Below are 25,603 nucleotides of genomic sequence, written 5' to 3' on the forward strand. Positions count from 1 at the left end.
CATGGCAGGGGAGTTGGAACTAGATGATCTTAAGGTCCTTTCCAACCCAAACCATTCTATGACTCTATGAGCATGGTCAAATACAGGGACAGAGGCCCAGAGTGTGAAATCTCCATCGATGGAAACATTCACAACTCGGCTGCACCCAGCCCTGAGCATCCTGACCCCGCTGGCTCTGCTCTCACGGGGTTGCTTGGGTGGGTGTCCTCCAGACGTGCCCTCCCTTGCTGCGTGCTGGGGACTGAGTACCCGCTGCAGCCACCGCCCGTCCGCAGGTGCAGACTGTGCGCGGTGCCTTTAATTGCCAGGGCGCGGGGCCGCGGGGGAGCTCCCCCTCCCCACCAGCCCGGAGCATGCGCTGCGCGGGGCGGCGGAGCGCGGCGCGGCGGGCGGTTGGCGGCGCCGCTCGTCCCCGGCAGCAGCCAGCGAGACCGGCCCCGGCCCTGCCGCTGCCGCCGTGCGGGGCCGTGGTGGCGGCGGTGGCCGCGAAGCCCTGAGAGCCCGCCGGGGAGCAGGACTGAGCGCTGAGAGCGGCGCCCCCCGCCCGGGCTGCACCCGAGGGGAGAGGCGGCGAGCGGGGAGCCGCGGCGGCCATGGGCAACGAGGCGAGCCTGGAAGGAGGCGAAGGGCTGGGCGCCTTCCCCGAAGGGGCGGCGGCAACCGGGGATGGCGGCGGCCCTACGGCCCCCTTGGAGAGCCTGGTCCCGGCCGGGGTGGAGGCAGACCTGAGCCAGCTGAGCGAGGAGGAGAGGAGGCAGATCGCCGCTGTCATGTCAAGGGCGCAGGGGCTGCCCAGAGGGAACCTCGCCGCCGCGGAGCCGCCTCCCATGCAAAGGCACGCACGGAAATTATCCCTTCTCCCACTTCTCCCTCCTTCTCCGTCCTTTCGCGGTGGGGCGGGGGGCGAAGCGCGGTACGATCCGGGCCCGCCGCACCGGGAGCGGGGCGTTGCGTTCCACTGGCTGCGGGAGGGAAGGGGGCGGCTGCGCGAGTGCGGACACGGACGGAGCCCGCGCTCTCCAGCTTTTCCCACTCCGGTGGTTTCTAATAATGCCGGGGGCCCTCGGTTCCAGCGGGCTGCGCCCTTTCCCCTTCCCTCCCTTTGCACCGATCCGGAGCACGGGTAGCTTCCGTGTCTAGGGAGGGGAGAGATTTGCAGACATCGTTTCGGTTTTGTGTGTGTGCCTGTGGAGTGCCCCGCAGCTCAGGTAGTAGCCAGGGGAGCTCTCCCCGGGGCTGGTGGGTTCTGTAAGCTTCTCTTCCTGGAGAGACATTCTTGTTGAATCTTTGACAGCTTTTGAGCATAATGTATTTGCTAGCCATTACTCTGCCAGTTCTTAACCTCTACAACTGTCATTTGGCTTCATTAAATAGTCACGGATTGAGGAGCTCTGTTTCGGTCTATTATCCCCCATTATTTTTCTTCTTGACTTTTTTTTTTACCTTCTTAATTGAAGGGGGAAAGAGGCGAAATATTAGATTGATTGCCACGAGATTCAGTATTCTGGATAGTGATGGCCTTACCTCGTTATACATCTGCGAGGGCTAGGGTGATTCCCTTCCCCTTTCTTTACCTGCCTCTTGGCAGATTCACTGCCCGACGTGCAACAAGCCCGTTGCTCGGCTCGGCCCGGGGCCGGGTCTCTCCGTGGTGCCGCTGCCTGCCCTCGGCCCCTCTGCCCCTGTCCTGGGTGCTGAACCGGCCGGCCTGCTCCTGTCCATAGTGCTGAAGCGGGCGATCCCCACGGGCGATCCTCGGCCGGTTCCCGCTTCTATCTCCGGGGCTGTGTGTGTTGCTTGTCTTGAAGGAGGATGCCGAAAGGAGCCTCCTCGACCGACCGTTCAACACCGTTCTTGTATATGGACCTCACCCAAGATGAATGCATACTGACTTTATATAATACCAGGTTTTTATGAGTGAGTTCTAGAAGAGAAGCAAGGAGGGTGGGACCAAATTCATCCCTGGGCAAACGACTGAAGCTGTTGGGATTATACCTGAGATGATGATCTCCATTTTTTAAAACTGGGAATCAAGTCTTTCTATTTTATGTCTTGCATAATTGTTAAACATGTATTAATACTGTATGTATAATATAATTTTGAGTTCAGGGCTCTACTTAGCTTCTATAGATATTAACGGGGGAAAAAAACCCCATCTTATTGCTTAGTTCTGTGAAACTGAGTTCAGAATTCCCTTTTGTATAACAAAAGGGAAAAGACGCAAAGATTTTGAAAGTTTGATGTTTCATGCTAATGTTCCAGAAAAAAGTAAGATAGATATATGTCCTGGGAAGATGTTACAATAGGCTACACTCATTCCAATGTGAATATTTCTGCGTTTATAAATGTCTGCTTTCCTGCGAACATACTTAGTATATCAGAAACTACTTTGATCTTGTTAGTGTGCCATACTTAACACTCTCCATTTAAAGTAAAGGCAGTCTATGTTTGTCAATTACAGCCTTTTAACTTTTAGCCAAAGTTGGCATTTTATCATTCAGTGCAATAACCAGGCAACTGGTTTCTTTTGTGGGGTTGTAGCATCATAACATCTCTGTGCCTGTCACATTGTAATGAGGTTACTATTTGTCTTTGCTCTTGTGTTGTGGCTTTACTTGCTCTTCTTGCATGCCTCTCTACTATTGAGATCTACCAAGAATGATGGCAATAATTACGAACCTGATCCAAAACCTTGGAGTAAGACTCTTCCGAGAACCAAGGATCAGCCTCTTCCAGGCTTCAACTTAAGCGAAGAACTAGCTTGCTGAGACTTAGATTCTTTAGCTTCAGGGTTTTTTTTTTTTTAGTTGTTGTGGCCAAAAAAATCACATGTGGAAAATACCTCTTAACTGATGCTCTACAACTGTTGTTCACAGCACTGGGTTATGCCAGTCCAAATGTTAAGTGACAGAAACAGTGATTGAAAGAGAAGTTCTTGCTTCCAGTTTATATAGCCTTGTGTTATGATGGTGTTCCTATTGCACTGTCTGTTAGGTATTTTTTAACTGGATTTTTCCACTGTAATGTCCATTATAATATGAGCTGTTATCCAGTCTTACCTGACAGGCAAATAATTATGTCCTGTTCTCAATGCTTTCATTCCCCTACCAAAGTAACCCAAGTCTTAAAATGTACAAATTCCTTATGATTGATGATACCCTGAAGTAACAGTTTTTGCAACTTTACTTTTTAATGTGTACCAGGAAACATACTTGCATGCTTATCACCATAAAAGACATGCTGTAGTTTCTAGGACTTCTACACGCTTTGAGCTTTTAAGTCTTAAAAAATGCAGTAGCTAAGTAGATGCAATTAATATTTATTATGCATTTTAACATAAGCATTTAGATCTAGAACATCTAAAGTGAACTGCCTAAATCAAAGGTACATTTTAATTTTTATTTGTTTTTTCTTTGAACCTTTTACTCTCTAGGTTGTGGTCAGCATTTGGGATGCTTAGCACGTATGGAAATCATTCTGTCCTGTTTCAATTACTTGTCTTCAGAAAACCCATGGTTAGGAAGTTTAGCTGAAACATATACAGTCAGTTTGTAAGCAAGTTCTAGTCGTTGTAGCTTCATTGAGTGACTCTGTAACTGTGTCAGTGTCCACTTGCTGAGGAATTGTTCCACATCATCTGAAAGGATTAGATGACCAAACTGTATATATGAACCATCTAATGCAGCTGGTTGGTTTTGTTTGTTTGTTTGTTTTCAGTTCATTAAGTCAGTCACAATAGACATTAACAGAAAAAAAAGTTCTGCATTTTGAGAGGAAATGCTCAGAAGTCTTACTGAGTGTCACACTTCTAAAGTATGATTATGGTGTTTTTTCTAGAAGAAATATATATTTTTGTTAATGCCATCACTCTATTGACTTTGAAAAAAAGTAATACCCACTAGGGGTATGCATAAGCTTATATCTATCTTGTCTGTAGATACCAAAAGATCTAACTATCCTGGAGTTGCATAGTATTGCACTTCTCTTTAACACTGTTTATCCTGATGAACGGGAAAAAGACATGCCTTTTTAAATAGGTTTTTATAGCTATGGTATTCAAGAACTAGACCAATAGTCTAGATATATGAAATCTCCTCTTGACTCCAAAGTAAGCTTTGATTTGGCTTTAATATTCATATAAATGAATAAAGATGAGTCCTGTGAATCAAGGCCAAACTGAGAAGAAACATAGTAGCATAAAGTAAAGAATTAGGTGAGGGATGACTAAATGATTGTATTTGTTGAGTCTGAAGACTTAAGGACAATGGTTTTTTTTAATGAATCAAAAGGTTTAAAAATAAGGAAATTATTGAAAAATAAAGACAAGTTTGTGTTTTGTTTTAGTGTGGTTTTTTTGTTTTTTTTTTTTTTTGAATTTCTGATTCTCCAGATTAATTAAAATTGTTTAATGTTAGTCTGTAGCTGGTTGTAAAATAGTTCTAGAAAAGAAGGTTTCAACTTCCAGTTACCTAAAACTAAATAGCGTAAGTCCTGGCTTTTGACAGAGGTAGCATTTTTCAAGAAGCTTGTCTTTTCAAGGCCTTTTCTTCCACTATTTAACCATCCATTGCTTAGAAACACTGTTATATATAAAGGCAAGACAATTCTGATCTTCCTAATACACCAGCAGCCTTGCAGAATCACCTGGGTTTATTTCCTAGATTCATGGGGTTTAATCTCATTTCAAGTCCTGAGATCTGATCAGGTGGAAGTTTAAGGAGCACATTATTTTGATAAAAATGAAAGCTAGAGGAAAACTCTGTTCCAGTAGGAATCCACATTATACCCATACTTACTCTTGTTAATGTCCAAGTTCAGTTTCTAAAACTAGGTTTAGTTCTGGGATTTTTTGTTTGTTTGCCTTTTTTTCTTTTTTTCTACCTTCACACTGTAAGGTTTGGGCATGATACCCCATTTTCCAAACTGAGTTTTAATAGTACGATTGATCCTTTTCTTTTTTCTCTTGTCACTCAGCATTGTTCAATGAAGCCTTCTAACATTTTGAACATTTGCAAACATGAATGCTGGAAGTGTACCAGACTACCACTAATAGAATGGTTGAAATGATTTTGCTTAGCATGCAATACCTCTTGAGATAAATCTGGAGTGCTTATCTAAATAACATGAAACAGAACTGCAGGTAGACCTACCTAGTCACTAACAAGAGTGTAAAATTGTTCTTTTTAAAAAGTAAAAATGCTGAATATTTGAAGGAATTAGATTATCATTGGGCTTTTCTGTAGTATCTTCTTTATGAATAATGAGTTAATCAATGTTCACTGATGCCAATAGAAACACACCCACTCACAGTGGGTTGCACATTAAGGTGCCAGTATTACGGCCAACAATTTTACAAGAATGGGGAAGGGTAAATGGAGTTATGGAAGGCTGGAAATAGTTTGTCCTTAACAAGTATTTCATGTGGAAATTGTTAATTTGCCAAAAAAAATTCGGATACAAGATTGTGAGAAAATCCCATGTTGTGAGAATTATGAGCACAGAAATGGCTGCCACTTAGCTTTGCCCTTTTCTATTGCCATTGCTAGGTATGTAATATAAACTCTAAGTATCAATCAGAAATAATAGTAAACCCATGGTAACATAAACAGTGTAAAAGTATTTTTAAATGTGTCTACTACATATAATTCTGCAGACTTCTGATAAAACTCTCAGACAGAATTGTGCAAAATTTTATTTATTTATTGGTTAAGGAATATAGTTAAATGTAATGAATGATTGTTTATTTTGCTCATGAATGTCCAAAAAGCACTGTCATGTCTGGAAAAACAAGATCAGTTAACTGGATCTCTCATAGTGAAAGCTGACAATTTTATATTTGCAACACTGTAGTGGCACTGAAGAGAACACCATATCTTCCAGCAAAAGCACAGTGGTAACACTGAAAAGAATATTTTACTACAATGCAATAGTGTTGAATACAATATTATTTCCTCCAGCTGCAGCCAAGTACAGCAACAAGTAGAATACTATGCCACATCTGAAGACATGATATTGATTGTAGTTCCTCATTCTTAGTTTTATTTTCTTCTATATGAAAACACAGCAAAATGTTATTGTTAGAAAATTTGGAATAATCCCTATGTAATGAGAGATTTTTTTTTTATTGCTGGGCAGTGTGAGTTGTTGGGATGATGCTGAGAGAAAGCTCTACAGTAGTTCTATTTAAAAAGAAAAAACGCCTTCAGGACTAATTCTGTGAACTGGCATCTGGTTCACCTGATTGAAAATTCTTCTGATTTGTGAGTGGATGGGTTGAAAACAAATACTTTATAAAGAAGTATATACTCCTTAATGTACCTGTATTTTAGCAGTTTAAATCTCTGCTGCATATTGAACTGTAAATATATTCAAATTTTGTACAAGTAGCCAAAACACAAGTACATAAACATTTTGTATTGTGCAGCGTTTTTCTTGTATGGCTGTGCTTTGATCTGCTAATTTTCTGACACCTCTGTTTCTTTCAGTCTTCTCTATGTTTGTATTCCAAGGGATAGAGTGGAGAGTTAGTCATTTGGATTTAGGTGAAGGAAGCAGTTGTAGCTTTGTGTTCTTTGGATTTCTGAAAAGAAAATTATCTGGTTAAACATTGTTGTCATATTAGATTATTTTCTAAATAATAAATCAGTCTATGCCTGAGTATTGGTCTAAGCCTTTAAAGAGCAACAATTTTCATTTAAATACTTTTTACATGAACCTTATGTTATAAGCCTTAGTCTTGCAAATACTTAAGCACCTAGGAAACTTTACAGTGTTACCAGAGCACCTCCAGGGTCACAGATACATCTTATTTTATCTCAGTTTTCTAGTACTCTGCATTATTTTAATTTGATTATGTTTTCTGTCTGCAGACATCCTGAGCTTGATACAAGACCCCGGCAACCAGGTAAGCCTCCAGATCCAGGACCACCAAGTTTAAGTAAAAGCAGAACAGTAGATGTGCTGAAGACAGAACAACGAGCACCTGGACGGAGCCCTTCTTCTATTAGTCTGAGGGAATCAAAGTCCAGGACTGATTTTAAAGAAGATCAGAAGCCAAGTATGATGCCCAGTTTTCTTTCAGAAGCCAATCCATTGAGTGCAGTCACTTCAGTTGTGAACAAATTCAATCCTTTTGATTTGATATCAGATTCAGATGCAGCCCAAGAAACCAGTAGGAAACAAAAGGTTACCCCAAAAGAGCAAGGGAAACCTGAGGAGCAGAGGGGCCTTGCAAAACATCCAGCTCAACAACAGCCTCCAAAGCCAGCTGTTCAACAACAAGGACCTGCCACACCTACTGCCCAGCAAACTGAGTCTTCCAAACCAGTGCCTCAGCAGCAGCACCCTGGGGAACCAAAGCAAGTTCAGAAACCAGGCCCTGGTCAGCCGGCAGACTCAAAGGTAGAACAAGCGAAACAACCACCCCAGCCACGAGGACCACAAAAATCTCAGCCCCAACAGTCAGAACCATCGAAGCCCGTTCAACAACAGCCGTCTGCAAAACCTTCATCAGGCCCAACAAAACCATCACCACAGCAAACAGACAATGTTAGACCATCATCCCAAGCACCACCTCCCACAAAACCATCATCGCAGCAGCCAGGACCTGTAAAACAACCATCTCAGCAGCCGGCACGGCAAGGAGGTCCTGTAAAGCCATCTTCACAGCAAGCAGGGCCTCCAAAGCAGCCTTCTCAACAGCCTGGACCTGAAAAGCTGTCTGCTCAGCAAACAGGACCTGCAAAACCACCATCGCAGCCTGGACCTGGGAAGCCACCTCCGCAGCAAACAGGACTTGTAAAACAAGTGCCACCACAGGCAGGGCCAGCAAAACCATCTTCTCAGCCTGCAGGGGCCACAAAGCCCCTGGCACAACAACCAGGACCTACAAAACCACCAAGCCAGCAACCAGGGCCTGAAAAGCCCTTGCAGCAAAAGCAAGCTGGTGCAACCCAACCTACCGAGTCTGCCCCAAAGAAAACCTTCTGTCCTCTTTGCACAACCACTGAACTGCTGCTGCATGTTCCAGAAAAGGCCAATTACAACACGTGCACGCAGTGTCATACTGTAGTCTGCAGCCTGTGTGGATTCAATCCCAATCCTCATATAACAGAGGTGAGTAGTTTTTGAACTGATGTTCGTTACCAGAGCAAAAATTAGGTTTACCTTTGTTATGCTGAAACATCAGATGTGTTACAGTTTACTATCATGATCACTTAATTAAGGCCTTAACAAGTTCAGTGAACAAAATTCATGCTATTTGGGAAAACTGCTTATGAGTAAAAGGGTATGAAATTATGGAAAAAAAAGAGGTAATGGTTCTCTGCACAGTGTTTAGAAGTGTGTTCTCATTTCTTCATATCAAAAGAGGAGGAACCCCAATGTGACTTCTTTGCCATTTTGCTTGATTTTAAGCACTCAATGCCTGCGTTTATAATTTGACCACAGTAGTCATGTGCTAATATGTTTATAAATAAATAAAATTTGCTCCTGTAAGAAGATGACTTTTCATAGCCCCAGTGTGTGTTTTGGAAAAGGATGCTGTGGTGGATTTGCTTTGTAACTATGTCAGTGTTCATTAGCTGAAAGGCTGAGTCATGAGTTTTGGCTTGGTGATGCTCAGGTTATTTCATTCTTGTGGGATGCTATGAAAGAGATATCTGTGGACTATCGCTAACCTTGATCACCATTCCTGCTGTAATTATATAATGTAGAAATGGCATAGAAAGTATGAGGACTTCAAATGAACTTCTTTTAACCTGATGTTTGCAGTAGCTTAATTTATGTGCTTATACATATCCTTTACTTGCTCTGTGTGGGAATAAGACTTCGTATGAATATCTGATCTCTTATTGTTTGAGCAGCTTCTTATACATCCTGATGTGTTAATTTTAAATTTGCAGTGTAGTTTGGGTTTGTTTTCAGTACCAACACTTTTATCAATTTATAGAAATTCAAGCATAGCAGACCTGTCACCAAAGACTAACTAATGATAAAATAGCCAGAAAGGGTATTTGGGAAGCTTAATTTTGTCTTGTTTTGGTATTTGTTTAGCTGATCAGAGATGCTGATAGGAAGAAGTGCAGACTGCTACTATGTTTTGAAACATGACAAATAATATCCTTACGTTTCAAATTGAATCAAAGAATCGCTGAGTCTGGAAGGGTCCTCTGGGCATCTGGTAGTCCAACATTTCGCTCAAAGCGGGGTCACCTAAAGCAGATTGCTCATAGCCAGTTTTGAGTATCTCCAAGCACGGAAACCTGACAGCTTCTTTGGGCAACCTGTTTGCTCAGTACCACATGATTTAAGAACATTGCTAGCAGTTAGGTTCTTTCCAGTGTGGATGTTTATTAGTGAGTACCCGGTAACAAACAGCACACTTTGTGCATCCAGCAATTATGTTCTTTATTGATTTGTTGTTAAAATTGCAGATTTAAACCTGACAGACTACTTGCAGTAACCATTGGTAGCACATTGCATCATGTAGGGGTGTACTCCCTCATTTGGGTTTAGGGAAATTAAGTGTTGAGATAGTTGGCATTAATGCTTGAACTTGAACCTTTGTGCAGAAATTTTAGAGCATTTGCTCAAAGTTTATATTATCTGGGCATATGTGAGTAAAGGTCATAGAGCATGTAATTCTGGACAGTTTTGGGTAAAAAAAAGAGATATATTTATGTATTTATGTATAACAAACAAGATGAAGATGCATTGATTTTAAAGTCAAAGAGGAAGTTTGTAAGAAAACTTTGCCTTCAAGTTCTGACAGAATGTTTTTAGACCAAAATTTCTTACATTTATTTGAGGGTGCTGAGTTGTTTATTTCCATAGGGTGCTCCTGGTGTCTCTTGGAGCTCCAAGTTTGTCCTCCTTTGAAAACTTCATATTTGCCATGGAAATGGTCAACAACTTTGGTGTGTTCAAAAGAAGTGGATTTTACGAGAGAGAGAGAGTTTATGTAAGAAGATCTCAAAGTATTTGGCAATTCCGTGAATAAATACTAGTTTTTGAAGCGGGTACTCTGTAAGTGTGAAATTCAGGACTTTAAGACAATAAATACAGCTGCATTTAAGACTAACTGATTGCATACATATGTAAAAGCAGATTTGAATTTCATATTACACAGTGAAATAAGCACAGGATATGCATTTATTTCACGATGAAATCATTTCAGTAAATTAAGGTATTGGACGGCTAATTTATTCAGCTATTAGTTCCAATCTCCTGACTCCCACTCAGACTTTTCTCATTTGCTCAGCTTTGCACCACCAGCTGTCTTGCTGAAACTTCATTGTGGGTGTCCTGCTCCAGTCTGCAGTGAAGTGCGATGAAAATCACATCTGACTTTATTACTGAACAGTTGGAGCAAAGTAATAGAACCTGCTCTGGCACATACAGAAATTTTGCTTATTTCAGCTGCAAAGGTTCCCACTTGAGTTATTATCAAATTTTCCTTCTAGTTTCCCGTTTCTTTCAATGTTAGAGTATTAACAAAAATTTCTGATTCCTCCTTTGCAATAGTGTACGCATTTCTTCCTGTCTGGCATGAAAACCGTGGTTTGTGTCTCAGCTGTCAGTTTTCTTGATTATGGTGCAAGTTTTTTCTTTTGGCTTCTCTTACTTTAAGTTCTCCAAAAGTGTTATTGACTAAAAGTCTTCATCTCTCACCCATGCACTTAGTGACTATATCTTCACCTCTTATTGCTATGCTTTGACTTTTTCTGCAGTTCTTTCTGCCAAGTTTCGTGATTCTGTGTTGTGCTTTTCCCATGCCCTTTATAGCCACTGTTTTTATTGCTTATGTTAGAACACATTACTGGTCAGAAAGCAATAATTTGAAATTGGGTGTGGGGAAAGGGAAAGGCATTTATTTAGAAAAGAATTTATACTGCTTTTGTTCTCTAACATTTTCCCCTGTACAGCTGCTAGAACTACCTTCTTAAGATACTCTTCTACAAGTTTCTTACAGGATAGCTCAGTCTTAATAACTAACACAGTGAATTTCTTTTCCAGTATAGATATTTCTAAATTTCCATATTGTATATTTCTAGCTTATTCTGGAAAGAATACAGCAGGCTTTACAAACTGGCTAAGAAGTAGATTGCATGCATTGTAAAACCATTATAAAAACTGCTGATTTTAAAAATTTTTAGTCATTCTTGTAATTTAAACCTCTATTTTAAGTGCAGTAGTACATTCACTCTGTCTGTTTTAACTCACTAGAGAGAACGGTGTAACTAAGAGCAGAAAGTGATACCTGTATTGCCACAAGGTCAGACCCCTTGAACTATTTCTCTGAATGATCTTGACACTGCAGTCCCCTTGTGGAAAAGGGGTAGTTGGTATCTTAGTTTTGTACAGCAGTCTAGAGAGAAAGCACACCATACATTACGTGTTCGGTAACATATGTCTCTCTAATCTGTCTAGGTATTCACACTCCACTCATCTCCATGGCACATGACTGCCTAGCAACAGTTGCATAAAGTAACGGAAAAATTATATAAACAGGTTTGATGATTGGTACTTTGTTCCCTTTTCTTTTCACATACATCAGAACCTCGCAGCAGGTGTGTATTTACTTTATTACCTGGTGATTTATTGTTCTCACATCTTCAAAATTTTATTTTGCCAAAACCACTCCCATGAGCCATTAGCAACAGAAACCAGCACTTCCCCAAAAAAGATTCAGCCCTCTACAACATTTGAGTAGGAGTAGACTTTCTGAAAATGAGCAAAGACATCTGAGGGACTATCCATTTTGGTAAACACTTATGTATAGTTTTTGATAAAGCTAGGCAAAAAACATGAGCTACTATAGTTAAATCTAAATCGTCGGTATATATGCTTGATAGCTGGAGGAAATTTTCATCCCCTCTGAACTAGTTTTCGGAAAATACGTACAACACAGACTGAGAAAGGGTTTAAAGTATAATACTGCATCATTACGTTCTTCATGATGGGCATCTCTAAAGTTGACGATCAAGTGGAGAGTTAAAGTTGTTAATATTAGAAACTTGGCTGTATGTGACTCAGCTCCATGAGACCACCCTTGATGATATGTGTGCGTATGTGGATGCCTGTTTTCTAGGTAGTTTTTAGGAAGGTTTATTTTTCATGCATTTTATCCATATAAGTCCATATGTTTTCCACAGTTTCATTAAGCTTTTGAGAGACTGTTTAAAATCAGTCTTGGAGCCAGGTATAATTTTTTACTTAGATAGTTGCTAAAAGTTGCACATTCAGATAGTGTGAAGCTATGTATATTGATGCAGGATTTGTTTACTTGCCAGAAGCTCTTATGGATGGAAGCAAAGTGAGTTCTCAAGAATACTTTATTGGTTCTAACTGTTTTTGAAGTAACATGTCTGTATCAAAGTTGATTTAATCCTCAACCCAATCCGAAAATACTTGTTTTTTGCTGTTTGATTTTTTTCCTTATTCTCTATCACTGTTTCTCCCCACATCCAGTGAAGGATGGAGATTTTTCTTAGCCCTCCTTTTGATGCTAATGCATTCATAGAAACATTTTTTATTGTCTTTTAAGGCAATAGCCAGGTTAAGTTCTAGCTGGGCTCTTCTCATTTTCTCCCTGCATAACCTCACAACATCTTTGTAGTCTTCCTGAGTTGCCTGCCCCTTCTTCCAAAGGTCATAAAATCTCCCTTTTTTTTTTTTTTTTTTTTCCCCCTGAGTTCCAACCATATCTCTCTGTTCAGCCAGGCCAGTCTTCTTCCCCGTCAGCTTGTCTTCCAGCACATGGGGATGGGCTGCTCCTGCACCTTTAAGATTTCTTTCTTGAAGAATGTTCAGCCTTCCTGGGGTCCTTTGCCCTTCAGGGCTGCCTCCCAAGGGACTCTGAACTAGGCTCTGAAACATGCCAGAGTCTGCCCTCCGGAAGTCCAGGGTAGCAGTTCTGCTGACCCTCTCCTTACTTCTGCAAGAATCAAAAACTCCATGATCACTATGCTCAAGACAGCCTCCAACCATCACGTCACCCACAAGGTCTTCTCTGTTTGCAAACAACTGGTCCTGCAGGCTGCCTTCCCTAGTTGGCTCACTCACCAGTGCATCAGGATGGTCTCTTCCATACACTCCAGGAACACCCTGAACTGTTTCCTCTCTGCTATGTTGTATTTCCAGCAGACATCTGGTTAATCGAAGTCCCCTACAAGAAGGGATAGGGGTTGTGAGACTTCTCCCAGCTGCGTATAGAATATTTTGTCTGCCTCTTCATCCTGGCTGGGAGGTCTATAACAGACTCCCACCATGATATCTGCCTTGTTGGTCTTCCCCCTGAATCTTACCCACAAACACTCAACCCTATTGTCATCATCATTAAGCTCCAGATGGTCAAAACACTGCCTAACATACAGGGCTACCCCATTGCCTCTCCTTCCTTGCCTATCCCTTCTGAAGAATTTATCATGATCCATTTCAGCACTCCAGTTGTGCGAGTCATCCCACTGTGTTTCCATGATGGTAACTAAATCATAGTTTTCCTGCTGCATCTTTGCTGCCTCATGGATCTTCATCCCCTACCTCCACTGAGACAACAGGCTGAAGGACCTCGCTAGCACACTGTCTCTCTAACACTGGCATGCTACCCCTAAGCTTATCTCTAGTGAGCCTGGTTTTATCCCTTTTTCGCTTCAAAATTTGGCTAAAGCTCTTTCAGTGAGCCCTGATAACTCCTGCACAAAGACCCTTTTCCCCCTTTGAGACAGGTATACCCTGTCCGTTGCTAGCAGGTCTGGCGTCATGTAAACTGACCCATGACCAAAAACCCCAAAATTATTCTGGTTACACCAGGCTTGGAGCCAGGTATTGATCTGTTGGCTCTTCTTATTTCTTCTCTCATCCTTCCCTGTAACTTGAAGGATAGAGGAGAATGCTGCTTGTGCTCCTCTACCCAGTCATCCCAAGGCCCTGAAGTCTTCCTTGATTGCCCTCAGACTTCTTGTTGCAACTTCTTTGCTTCCTACCTGAAAAAATCGATAATGGATAATAATCCGAGGGCTGTACCAGGGTAGGAATCTTTCTTGTCACATCTTTAAGCCAGGCCCCAGGAATACAGCATACTTCCCTAAGAAGTGGGTCTTGTCTGCATAGTGGGCCTTCTTTTCCCTTCAGAATGGACAATGACCTATCTTTTTTTACTTTATGGAAGCAGTCTTCATGCAGGGTGTAGGCTGACTTAACCTGAGCGACATCTCCATGCTAGATGAACCATCGTCCTCGTCATTGTTCACTTCCACTTGCAGAGTGCGAAGGCAAGGCACTTGGGAAGGTGGAGCAGTCACAGAGGAGGTGTACCTGCTGTGCTGGGCAGGGACCTGTCACCATTGCCCACTGTCCCTTAAGTCCCTGTGTTCAGCCAGGCAGAGAGAGAACATGGAACCCTCTGTATCATGTATCCTGTCTGCCTGTTGGGCCTTCCTCAGGGAGGGTAGTATGCGATTCCAGTACTCTGTCTCTCTCTATCCCTGATACTCCTTAACCTACTCACCTCCTCCCAGAGGTCAGAGAAGTATTATTTTTCTTCAGTTATTATTATTAGCTTGTAAAGGGAAAGAAATATATAATAATTTAAAATACTATTCATAGGAGGAAGATGACTATAATTGTTGTGTTGATTCCATGAGTTTTGCTTATAATTATAATAAAAAAAATAGAAATGAGTCTTAAACCACTGTTGATTACATGACAGCAAAGGAGTCTATTGATTGAACTGAAATATCCCCTGCGGTTTGCAGTCTAGACCCTGCTATGTTGTAGTAGTGTGTAAGAACCAGAATGCAGCATGGACTGGAAATGACATATAAACAAGAATAAAACTGCCATCACTGTGGATAGTGACAAGCCACATAATGTAAGCTTTTTAATACCAGGAAAAACAGCTTTGAAACTGTATTCCCTGTGTAAACCTAGACTTGAGGGGATATTCAGTGTTAAATATATAAGTAATGCAAAACAAAGTAGAAAAAAATTAAGGACTTAAATTTGATAATCAGCTGTTATGATCATACTTTGTAAAGATATGGGTTTAAAGAAACCCAACAAAACACAAAGCTTTTTTTTTTTAACTTTCTCAAAGTAATAATTTAGATATCAACTCTTAACTGTGCTGCAGTGAAGCTAGAGATGTTCTGTAAAAGAGGATGGAGTTTAGGCTGGGTTCAAACTGATCAGAGAGCAGATTCAAACCAGCCTTGTTTAGCTGTCTTTTAAAATTGATCGAAGTTTGAAATATTTCTCTGTGAAATATTTGTTTTTGTCCAGACAGTACCTGGGGTGTTCCGGTGTTACTAACACTACAATTTATATGGAAATGGAGCTTCTTCACAATTTTCGTGATGAAATGAAGATAGTGAAGTTCCTAAATTTCCATGTGGAAATGCCCATTTCCCACATGGGCATTTGGGAAAATTGTCAAGATTCGCAAATAGAAGGGCTGTGGAAGTACAGAGTATTGGTTGTGTAATATTCTTAAATACATGCCCACACTGTTTGTTTCTCAGAAGACGACTGTGTGCCTTCATTTCTGCTTTACACTTAGGATTAGATGTATTAATAGTACTGATGCCCTGTGGATTTTTCTTTCTTTTTTTCATGAAAGGGGCAGAAAGTAGAAAACAGTAAACCCCTATGCGTGGGAAATGGTTTCTCAATATTTTAATTAGGCAATATTCTACAATATGTTGCAGTGTTTTGTTATTAACCCAGGAAACTGTCCTGTCCAGTTTTTAACACAAGTAAATAATAAATTAATCTGCATAGCTAAAGATGTCAACGGCAGTGAGCCATCTGCGCCAGTATTGCTGTTGCTCAGCAACTGTAATTTACTACTATGTTGGGCCATGTGATGTGGAGATGCTGTTTGCTGGGTAATCACTGGGCAGGAAGCATGGCCCAGCCCTGCTCCGACCAGACAGCGTAATCCGTGTTCAGATCCCAGTGATATTAACTCAGATGCGCTCTGTGCAACACAGAGGAACTTTGTTAGCCTTTTCTTTGCTGCTCTCTTGATTTGCAGTTACAGATTTTGTTAACCATTCATGTGTTTGTAGTATATTAAACCTTGATGCAGTTAATGGAAGCAATTGACATTTGTTGCAGTGATGCATAATGCAGTGCACTGAGCTGTGTTTAAATGTTTTGCCTTGTCCTGTGCATGAGACAGCTTAAACACACATTTGGCTGTAAAAAACTAACTTTTAGATATTCTAGAATACTGGTGTTCAAGAAAAAAGAGTCAAAACATTATGTTTCTATTTTGCTTTATGATTTATAATCATAGAAGCTATAAGATAACAGTTCCCCAAACACTCGTAGTTCGTATGCAAATTATGGCTTTTTGTATTAGTAATTTCAACAGAGCAGTGGAGTATGTTTTAAGATAGTGATAACTACATAACATAATTCATCCAGTAATGTTTTTTAGTAGTTTTAAAATAGCTAAGTAACATTTAAAAATAGTCTTTTGAAATGGCTATTTAAAAAGTTTGCTCAAACATTGGTTTACCACCAAGCTAGAGTGCTTGTAACCGTTGCTGTGGTTTGTGGAATGGACACCTGAGGACCATGCTGCTGGCTACAACCTGGCAACATTTTTGCAAGCATCTTGAGTCAGTGTTCACTGATAAACTCCCAAGTTGCCTTTTACATTTGATAGCTGAAAGGAAGGTAAATGTTTATTTTGTAATGATGATCTATTTGTCTCAAATGAGCATCAGTTGCATACTGTGTACAATAGTTAAACATTTGCTTCAGTGTAATTACTTTGAATAGTTGAGATCTTATTCATGGAAGTATGGTGTAGAAGGAAAACTTTGTCTCACTGTTGCCCAGGCTTGTTTAGAATACCTTTTTGGTTGTATGTCAACATACTAATTGAGTTTGTGCCATCATAGTTGTTGTTCTTTTTTGTTCCTAACTGGATTTTCTGATCTAGTTTCTGAACTCTTACACCCAACACCCTCACACTTGTCTCTGCCACCCTGCAGCTGCATAAAATCCTGAGCTCAAGTGCTTTATTTTTCAAGTTTCTCTCATCATCTTGGCAGGAGTGTCTGCTAAAAGCCAATTCTGGATTCCTCACTCCTCTCTGAAATTGTCAGGAACTAAATAAGCTGATGTGTTTTCAGACTAGAAACCGATTTTGCTGATAAAGCTTTGGGGCAGCTCTGAGCAAGGTCAGCAAAGTCCATTTATGTATCTGTGGCAGTGTAAAGGCTCTATAAATCTTTACATTTCTGTGGTGAGGTAAAGGGATGTTAATATTTTATGCATATCAAAGTTCCTTTTTATGGCACCAAATGACTGGTCTAAATGAGAATGGGACTCTGCCTTAGAATGAGTCTCTGTTCTGAAAAAGGACTGTTAAAATGGCTTCTAAGAACCATATTCATATTGTGTGCCAGTAATTTTTATATGAAATATGTTCAATCTGCAAGTCAAAATTTCTTCTGATGTACATCTGGAGTTATAGAATCAAGCTGGATTCTCTTCCTCCCCTACATCATCTGCAGGAATAGAAATCGAGCATGCCAGTCGATGCACTCACTCTCTGACAGTTTTCCTATTGCTTTTGATGGGTTTGTGTAGTCAGAATGAATCTGAGCACTTTTGGAGAAAGGAATAGGTTTCAGATTTCCTTCAGTTGTGTTGGCTTTGTTTGGGACAAGAAGAACTGAAGCGTAGCTTGTATTTGTTTTCGGAGTCAACTGTTAGATATGAATGTATAAAGCAAGGTGACTTATGGGACATGGTGCTATCATTTTCTTCAATGTAGTTCTCTATGGATGTTCTTGCTAAAACAATGTGAATAAATTCATTTGGTGCTCCCAACTAGTAGTGTCTTTATGAAGCTTTTTAAAGATGTTGTGGTTGATTAATATGTAAAATATATTCTAATACTTGTTTGTTGTTATGAGGGCATACAGTTTCTACATCAGTGAGTTAGTTAGAAAGCAAGATAGCACTTTCTGTCTTCAGTAGTTGAAATCTGAACAAAGATGCTGCATGAAATCTGTCAAATTCACAGTCCTAGTCATGGCACTTAGCAGCATGGGTCTCAGAATGAAGAAAATCACATATGGATTTCTTCTAGAAATAAGACCCAGCTCCCACCCCTATCTACCAGTGTAAAAATAGACAGCTTGGGATCTTCAGCATCAAAGAAGAATCTCCTATACAAGTAGATGGGAACTGCAAAAGCTCACATGTTGCCCTGGAAAATTTTGCCTTTTTATTCTAGGTAGAGATATGAGAAATATGGAGAAAGAAACTAAAAAGTCATAGAACTGCTGTCCAGGAAGACTTTTAAGGGTAAACAAACATTGGTATTTTAGGTATCTATAACAGTAGTAAATTTTACTTCATCTGTAATAATGTGTAAGATCATCTGTATTTAACAGAAGCTTGCTCCTGTTAAAATTTATGGAAAATCTCTGTAATTGCAGTAGAACGAACAGGCCAGTCTTTGATACAAAACTGCATCATGTAGCGCACTTCATTTTAAACTCCTGCAGTTTCAATCACAGAACTACAGTTTGTGCAATTTTGTATTTGTTTGAAGGTGATGTGTGTAAGCTATAGAGACTTGAGGGTTTTGGCACTTATTCCTCCCACTAACATGCATGGGAAGAATTTTATGTCTAAACCAGAAAGATTTAAAAAAATAATACAGTGAAGTAAAACTTCCTGCATTTTCCATTTTGAATTCCAACTGTAGGAGGAGCAAATTAATTTTTAGTTTTAAAGGCTCTAGTTTATTACTGAATATGTGTATATGTGTATACATAAGTTGTTTCTTTCTTTTTAAGGTAAGGAAAAAATAACAGTTGAGAGTTAAGGTTTTGTCTTCTACACAAGATTGTATTGAAAACTGTAGTATAGAATTGACTTTTCTTTGGACTCCAGTTAGGTAGTACAGTCAGACTGTAATAACTGCATGTGGAAGACAAGCCTAAATGTTCATAAATGCAATCAGAATCGGAACACCTTAAACATAAGAATTATTCAGACTACTTATTCTGTAGTCCCACCCAACCCTACAGCTACTTTTTTTGGGGCCTTAGGAGTGTCAGAATGACTTAAAATTAGATTTTTCTGGAAGCTGAGTGAAAGCAGGTAGACACATGTTACTGTGATGGTTTCATCTGGTTATCTTACTTTAGAGTACGGTACTTTCATTTAAAAAAAGGAAAAAAAAGAGGCAAGTGGAAAAGAAGCAGGAGCAGTGAATCACTATGAGAAGTGCATTGTCCAAAATTCCATTAAATCTCTGTCGTTAGTGGGAAAAGACATTCCTCACTTAGGCCCATTAAAAAGCTCCTCACAGGATCTTACCTTTCTCCACCATAACAGAGAGCCCACCTCCCTAGTTACTTTGCCAAAGCCAGACAGCTGAGGTGAGTGTTCAGAGTATGTGGCTTAAGTCTGGTCTTTGATTAAACTTAAAACTTCTAGAAGACCCTTAAGATTTCACTCAGAAATGCTGTTAATATGTATCTAATTAAATTAGATTACTAATATCTAAAACCAGGTGTCATAATTAAGATGTACTTATTGTGAGTAATTGTCCCTTTTACAGGAGGCTTATAGGGATATAGATCGACAATCAAACAAAATGGGAGTTAAGCTAAATGTAATCTTTGCTCAGGTCCTGTGTTCACTTGTGAACTCAATTCCTTCCGTAATTCAGAGTTTAAACACATGTTCCAGTTTTGTTTCAGTTGGTTTCACTTTTTAAATAATTTGCTATATGGGTTGCAAGTAGATTGGAGAATTGTTTAAACAATCTGAAGAAATTGCACTGAAAATGGAAGGTAAAAGCAGCATTATTATGAATGGTAACTTGATTACTGTGAACTTACATGTGGGGCCAAAACTGAGCATCTCTTTGTTAAGCTGTTACCAATAGCGAGCTCATAGTCCAGAGTATGTGTATATACCATGTTTTATCAGAATAACTGGAATAATTGTGTTTTAGGGAGCTGCATCTAATGGTTCTCTTTTAATTTTTGCTGCTGGAAGGCCAGCTGGCAAAGCACATTAAGATTATGAATTCGTTGCCCCAGTCCATGACCCCAGAGTTCTTTCCTTCCAGTGAGCTTTGATATTACACAGACAAAATCTTTATTTGCATGTAGTATCTACTTGCAGGTGTAGGGCCATGGGTCTCTGTGTCATATTGAATGGCATTTTTGCTGCCTACAAGGTTTCTGCTAGCAATAGAAAATGTGGAGAATAGCATGTGATGCTTCCTGACCACCTGTTGCTTTAGCCTATTTGATCCCTCCTCAAACTCTGAAGCTTTACAAAAGCAAAGGTAGGGATGACCACTTAGGATTATTGTTTTCTTCTATCATGTTTTATTAGAAATACATTTTCCCTCTCACGTAATACTTCTTTGGAAGGACAAAAAAATGTTTTAAAGTTGTGAGGTACTAAAGTTGATGAGAATCGTGGGAAAATACATTACTCGTCTTATTCCTTCTCCTTGAAAAGAGGAGTCCGTTGTATACAAGTGTACAGTAATTACCTTGGGATCTTCTTTTAATAACAAAAGAAAATGTTGGGAAACCTGATTATGGTTCACCATCAGGGCTTAGGCAAAGTTCCTCACTGATTCCAAATGAAGACTTGCCCTCTGAAATTGGTGGTAAAGTGGAAGTCTGTGTAATATATGATGCCCATTAACACGCTTCTGTGCCCAATTCATTGGATACATGTTTACTGCCAATACTTGTGCTCTGTGGTTTAAACTATTACCAAACCCACAAGCTATATGAAGAGCTTGATAGATGTATGCTTAAAGGTAATTACGCATTTACTGTGCTTTAATTCTGATTATTGTTTTCTGTCAGGAAACTTGATGTGTCAAACTGTTTTAGCAGTATTTATCTTTATTCTGGCAAATCGTTGCTGTAAATGAGTCGCTTCTGGGTCCCATGAAATTCCAGTGCATGTTTTCATTCTGCTGGGTTTTTAATCCTCCAATATTCAGCTGTGTGTTAAACTGAATGTGAAGTCATTAGAAGCATGGGCTCAGAGAGAGCTCAAATCACAGGAATGGAGAAGAATGAGAAAATCATTTGGCCATGTTAACCACAAAACAGTATCAGTTGTAATATTTCTCTCTTTTTACACAGAAGTCTGAAATATTTCAACAAGCCATTGCAACACTAGAACAGCCTATTATTATGTTGATTTCATTAACTTTGTCTTATGTTATTAATAATACCTTTAATTTCTTTTTTTCCTGCAGATTAATGAATGGCTCTGTTTAAACTGCCAGATGCAAAGAGCGTTAGGTGGTGACCTAGCGCCAGGTCGTGGTCCTGGGCCACAGCCACCTCCGCCCAAACAGAAGACACCCATTCCATCTTCCCCAGCTAAACCATCTCCCCAGCCACAGCCAGCTCAAAAGAAAGATGCTTCTCCAAAACCTGATCCTTCTCAGTTGACAGAATCGAAGAAACCCTTGCCACAGAAAAAGCAACCCTCCTTGCCTGGGTCTCCCCCTGCAAAATCGAAACAACCCCGTGCCGAGCCGACTGAGACCTCCCAGCAAATAGATCCTACTCCAAAGTTTGATCAGGCCAAGCCACCACAGGCTGAAGATAAGCAAAAACAACCCAGTATACAGAAGCCCTTAGCAGACACTGTGCCTACTTCTGCAGCACCAGGGCCGAAACAGGATTCGGCAGGTCCCAGACCTTCACCAGCTCAACAGAAAGTGATAGATTCCCCAAAGCCGGAGCTTGCCAAGCTGCCACAGGACACACAGCCAGCTGGGGACAAACCAGATTCCAAAGCTCTTCCACAAGTGTCTTGGCAGAAGTCAGATCCCAAACTTGTGTCTCAGCCTGGGGCTAGACCAGATGCTAAAATTCAAAAGCCTGCTGAGCCGACACAAGCAAAAGATGATCCTAAGAAGTTGCAGACAAAACCGTCCCCAAAGCCTGATGCCAAACCAGCTCCCAAGGGCACACAAGCAGGGGCAGGTCCCAAGCCAGTGCCAGCCCAGCTGGCACCTCAACCCCAGCCTCCTCAGAAAACTCCAGAGCAGCCAAGGCGTTTCAGCCTTAATCTGGGAGGCATCACGGATGCCCCTAAGCCTCAGCCTACAACACCACAAGAAACAGTCACTGGGAAACTCTTTGGATTTGGAGCTTCAATCTTCAGCCAGGCCTCAAATTTAATCTCCACAGCGAGTCAGCCGGGGTCTCAGACATCAGGCCCTGCTCCGCCTGGTCCTGCAGTGAAACAGCCTCAGCCTCCATCACAGCCTCCAGCCTCTCAGGCAGCTCCCAAAGAGGCTGGTCAGGCTCAGCCTCTTCCAAAAGCTGCTCCCGTGAAGAAAGAAGCCAAGCCCCCTATGACTGAAAAACCAGACCCATCAAAAGTGGATGGTGTTTTAACAGCTAAAGCGTCTGATTTAGAAAAGAAACCTGGTTTGACTAAAGACAGCAAGCCCCAGGCTGCTGAAACGAAGAAACCTGCTGGGCTGTCGGAACCAGAGAAAGCCAGCCAGCCTAAAGAGTCTTGTCCCCTTTGTAAAACTGGACTAAATATTGGTTCTAAGGATCCCCCCAACTTTAATACATGTACAGAGTGCAAGAAAGTTGTCTGCAATCTCTGTGGATTTAACCCGATGCCTCACATAGCAGAGGTAAGGCGATGGAGTCTGTATTTACCCTGTGTTCCTACTTGCAGGCTCCCTGTGCTGTGGAGACCAGTCTGTAGCTGATTTTTGGCTACTGAATTCATAAAATATGAAAATTCGAGTGTTTCATCGTCTAAGGGCTTTAAATATCTCTGTTGAATGAATCTTGGTCAGTAGTCAGAAAGTACATCCAATGAACTTCTGCAGATTAATGGAGCCTGGTATAGGTGGTTGCTAGGTTTTTGAGGCGTAAGCAGATAATTATAGTTACAAACTGGTTTGCAGTTGGTGCTACTGTGATACAGCAGACTACTGTACTTTCAGTCTATCATGGGATAAGGTTCTTTTTCATGTGCTTCAGTATTATATGTTAATATGTGTGCTTCTTTAATCAATGCCCTTAATTCAAACAATTATTGAATGAAGGAATGTGTTAATGCTTAATTATTCCTATTCCCTCCTGTTTAATATATCCCTAATTTATTCCGTTAATCTCATTCTGGCTCTGGAGTTGTTGCATATGCTGATGTACTCATTAGGAAGCTTGAATTTTGAGTGATACCTGTGTGGTGAAATATGTAACTTTTTAGTGTGAACAATGTAAGATCAAAAAGTAATTTCATTCATTATGGAGTATGAGTTTGAAAGTGCCTTTTGCATGATTGTCCAAGACAGATCCAGTAGGGCCAATTTATGTTTAAAGAGTTGAGCAACTTATCTTTAACAGTTTTCTCACATTCTATGTTTTTACCCTCCTTCCTTTCTTTCTTGTACTTTTTTTTTGCCAAGAGGATTGGAAACTTTATACTAGATTAACAGAGGCACATCTTACTTGCCCTATCAATTTGGCAAGTTCAACTCAGCAGAAGCAGACCACCTAAAAATACTCGTGAGTAATTTAAATGTGTAGGTTGGTCCGTGCAGCACATGAGGAAAGAGGCTGTCAAAGTCGTGTCTTTGAAATCTGAATGAATAAATTAGAAATGGCTTCCAGGGTTAAAGTTTATCACGTCTCTGCCTTAAGGTGAGAACAAACATTTGGAGAAATAGCAAGTTGCAGGGAAAATACTGCGTATGTTGTCTGCATATGCTTTTTTCATGGATTATTTTCTGGAAAATGCTATCATTTGAAAGGCATTTGTCCTACAATAACAAGCACATTTTATCTAATTTAGGAATATGTTGCCTACTGCCTGTGTGGTCATTTAGGTTAGAAAGAAAGGTCTAAAAATACAGGAAGATTGATCAGCGATTAAAAGCCAGGATTCATTTGACTTTTAATGTTGCTTATGCACTGAATTCCACCAATCACACACACATTCTTTCATCACTGTCTGGCTTCCTGCCCCATACACACACGTGTGTGTATGCACACGCATGCATACAGATACACACTTAGGTTTTAAATGTGAAAAATGCATATGACTTTCTCCAGAGGCACTCTAGTATGCATCCACAGAATACCATGGAAACAAGATAGTGTGAGTTCAGGTTAAGCACTGTGCTAAAATGACAACTACGCAAGTCCTGGTACCTGAATTGGCTTCTTCAGAGTTGACTTAGGTGTGATGGTGTGGGACTGCCTTGTGCTGTGCAGACATACTCTGTATTTCTTCTGTTTCAGATGAGAAGGCAGGAAACCTGTTTCTCTTTTCCCATCACTGTAGTCTGACTTCTTCATGCTTCTCTTTGCCCTTTTTTTTTTTTTTAATCCTTTTTGAATTTTCTTCTTCCTTATACTACACATTTCCACCTCTGTCCACAGTTACCTTCTTACCTTCTTTTTTCCAATCATTTTCGCTAAAAATTGGAAAACTGCTTTTCCTTCACAACAGGAGGTGGTTTGCTTGGCTTGAGGACAGCCTGACTTTCCTTTTTGTAAAGATGGGAGACAGAAGAGGGAGCTCATCCTCTCCTCTCCCAAATGAGCTGTGTCATTAACCTCAGATGGCAGTTAGTCCCTTGTATGCACTGTGTATAGTATATAGCTGTTACATGACAGAAACATGATAATGACAAATAGTTTAAACTCACTAACGTACTCTTTTCCTCCATCAAAACTTTCTAACTGGTTGAGTACAGTCTTGGAGGTTTTATTTACTTGTCTCTATTTTTGGGGAGGGTTAGGAAGGAGGAATAGAAATGCTTTTAAAAATTTGTGTTGAGTTTCTACCTAGTTATCATATTCTATATTCAGTATTCAAAGAAAACAATAATTTCAGAAAGCTGTATTTCATCTTGGCCCCAGAAAATGTTTTGTATGAACAAATGTAACAGGTATTTTACAGTTTTGCTTAGGAGTTGCAGCTATATCACAGTGATTATAACAGTTGCTTCTGTGTTATCTATATATTGCCTCAGCAATGGCTGAAAATGAGTTGAGTTTTATTGACTGAGTGATGGCTGAAACCTACCAACAAAGCTTGCATTGGGCTATATGGTAAGAATCAGTCCTGCAGAGCAGGGAAACCAGCGTTTCATTGACAAATACAGAGGAGCATTTGAACTCTGTGGGCACTTCTACCTTAAGGTCTTTCATCAGGGAATGTCCTCCAGGCATCATGCTGCTGTACTGCAAACATATCTGAGAGTATTTTTAAGGGAAGAAGGAGCTTTCTTACATTGGCAGTTGTTTGTTCTTGCCTGTATGTGACAGAAATAACTCTCAAGAAAAAGTCTTTAAGCTGCTGCTAAGAGTCAGTCCTCTAATAACCCCTCTACTGCAGGAAATAAGATATCTAGGCTTTTACCTAGTCTAAATCAACAACATGCTATTTACTTCAGTGAAATTATTCTGATTTGAGAATTAGGCTAGAAGACTTTTTCCTAAAATGGGCTGATTGTTCTGTTTCTCCCTGATTTGTTGATCCAACAGTCAAACAGTTATTTACTTAAATGGTAATTTATCCATGAAGCGAACAGCCACAA

At 40.5% G+C, this 25,603-nt stretch overlaps 1 protein-coding gene across 9 annotated transcripts in view; it reads left to right on the forward strand.

The window, feature by feature from the left end:
• The first annotated feature begins 365 nt into the window (after positions 1–365).
• PCLO (piccolo presynaptic cytomatrix protein) overlaps positions 366–25,603 on the forward strand; it is a 351,165-nt gene continuing 325,927 nt past the window's right edge. For all 9 annotated transcript variants that reach the window (XR_003990563.1, XR_003990564.1, XM_030479514.1 and 6 more), the window contains exons 1-3: positions 366–835; positions 6,870–8,115; positions 21,275–22,681. Coding sequence is in view for 7 of the 9 variants with exons in the window: in XM_030479514.1 (XP_030335374.1) it covers positions 594–835; positions 6,870–8,115; positions 21,275–22,681 (2,895 nt within the window). In the remaining 2 variants the exon portion in view is untranslated. The remainder of the gene's footprint in view (positions 836–6,869; positions 8,116–21,274; positions 22,682–25,603) is intronic.

Source organism: Strigops habroptila, chromosome 3, assembly GCF_004027225.2.
Source record: "Strigops habroptila isolate Jane chromosome 3, bStrHab1.2.pri, whole genome shotgun sequence".
NCBI classification, from domain to species: Eukaryota; Metazoa; Chordata; class Aves; order Psittaciformes; family Psittacidae; genus Strigops; species Strigops habroptila.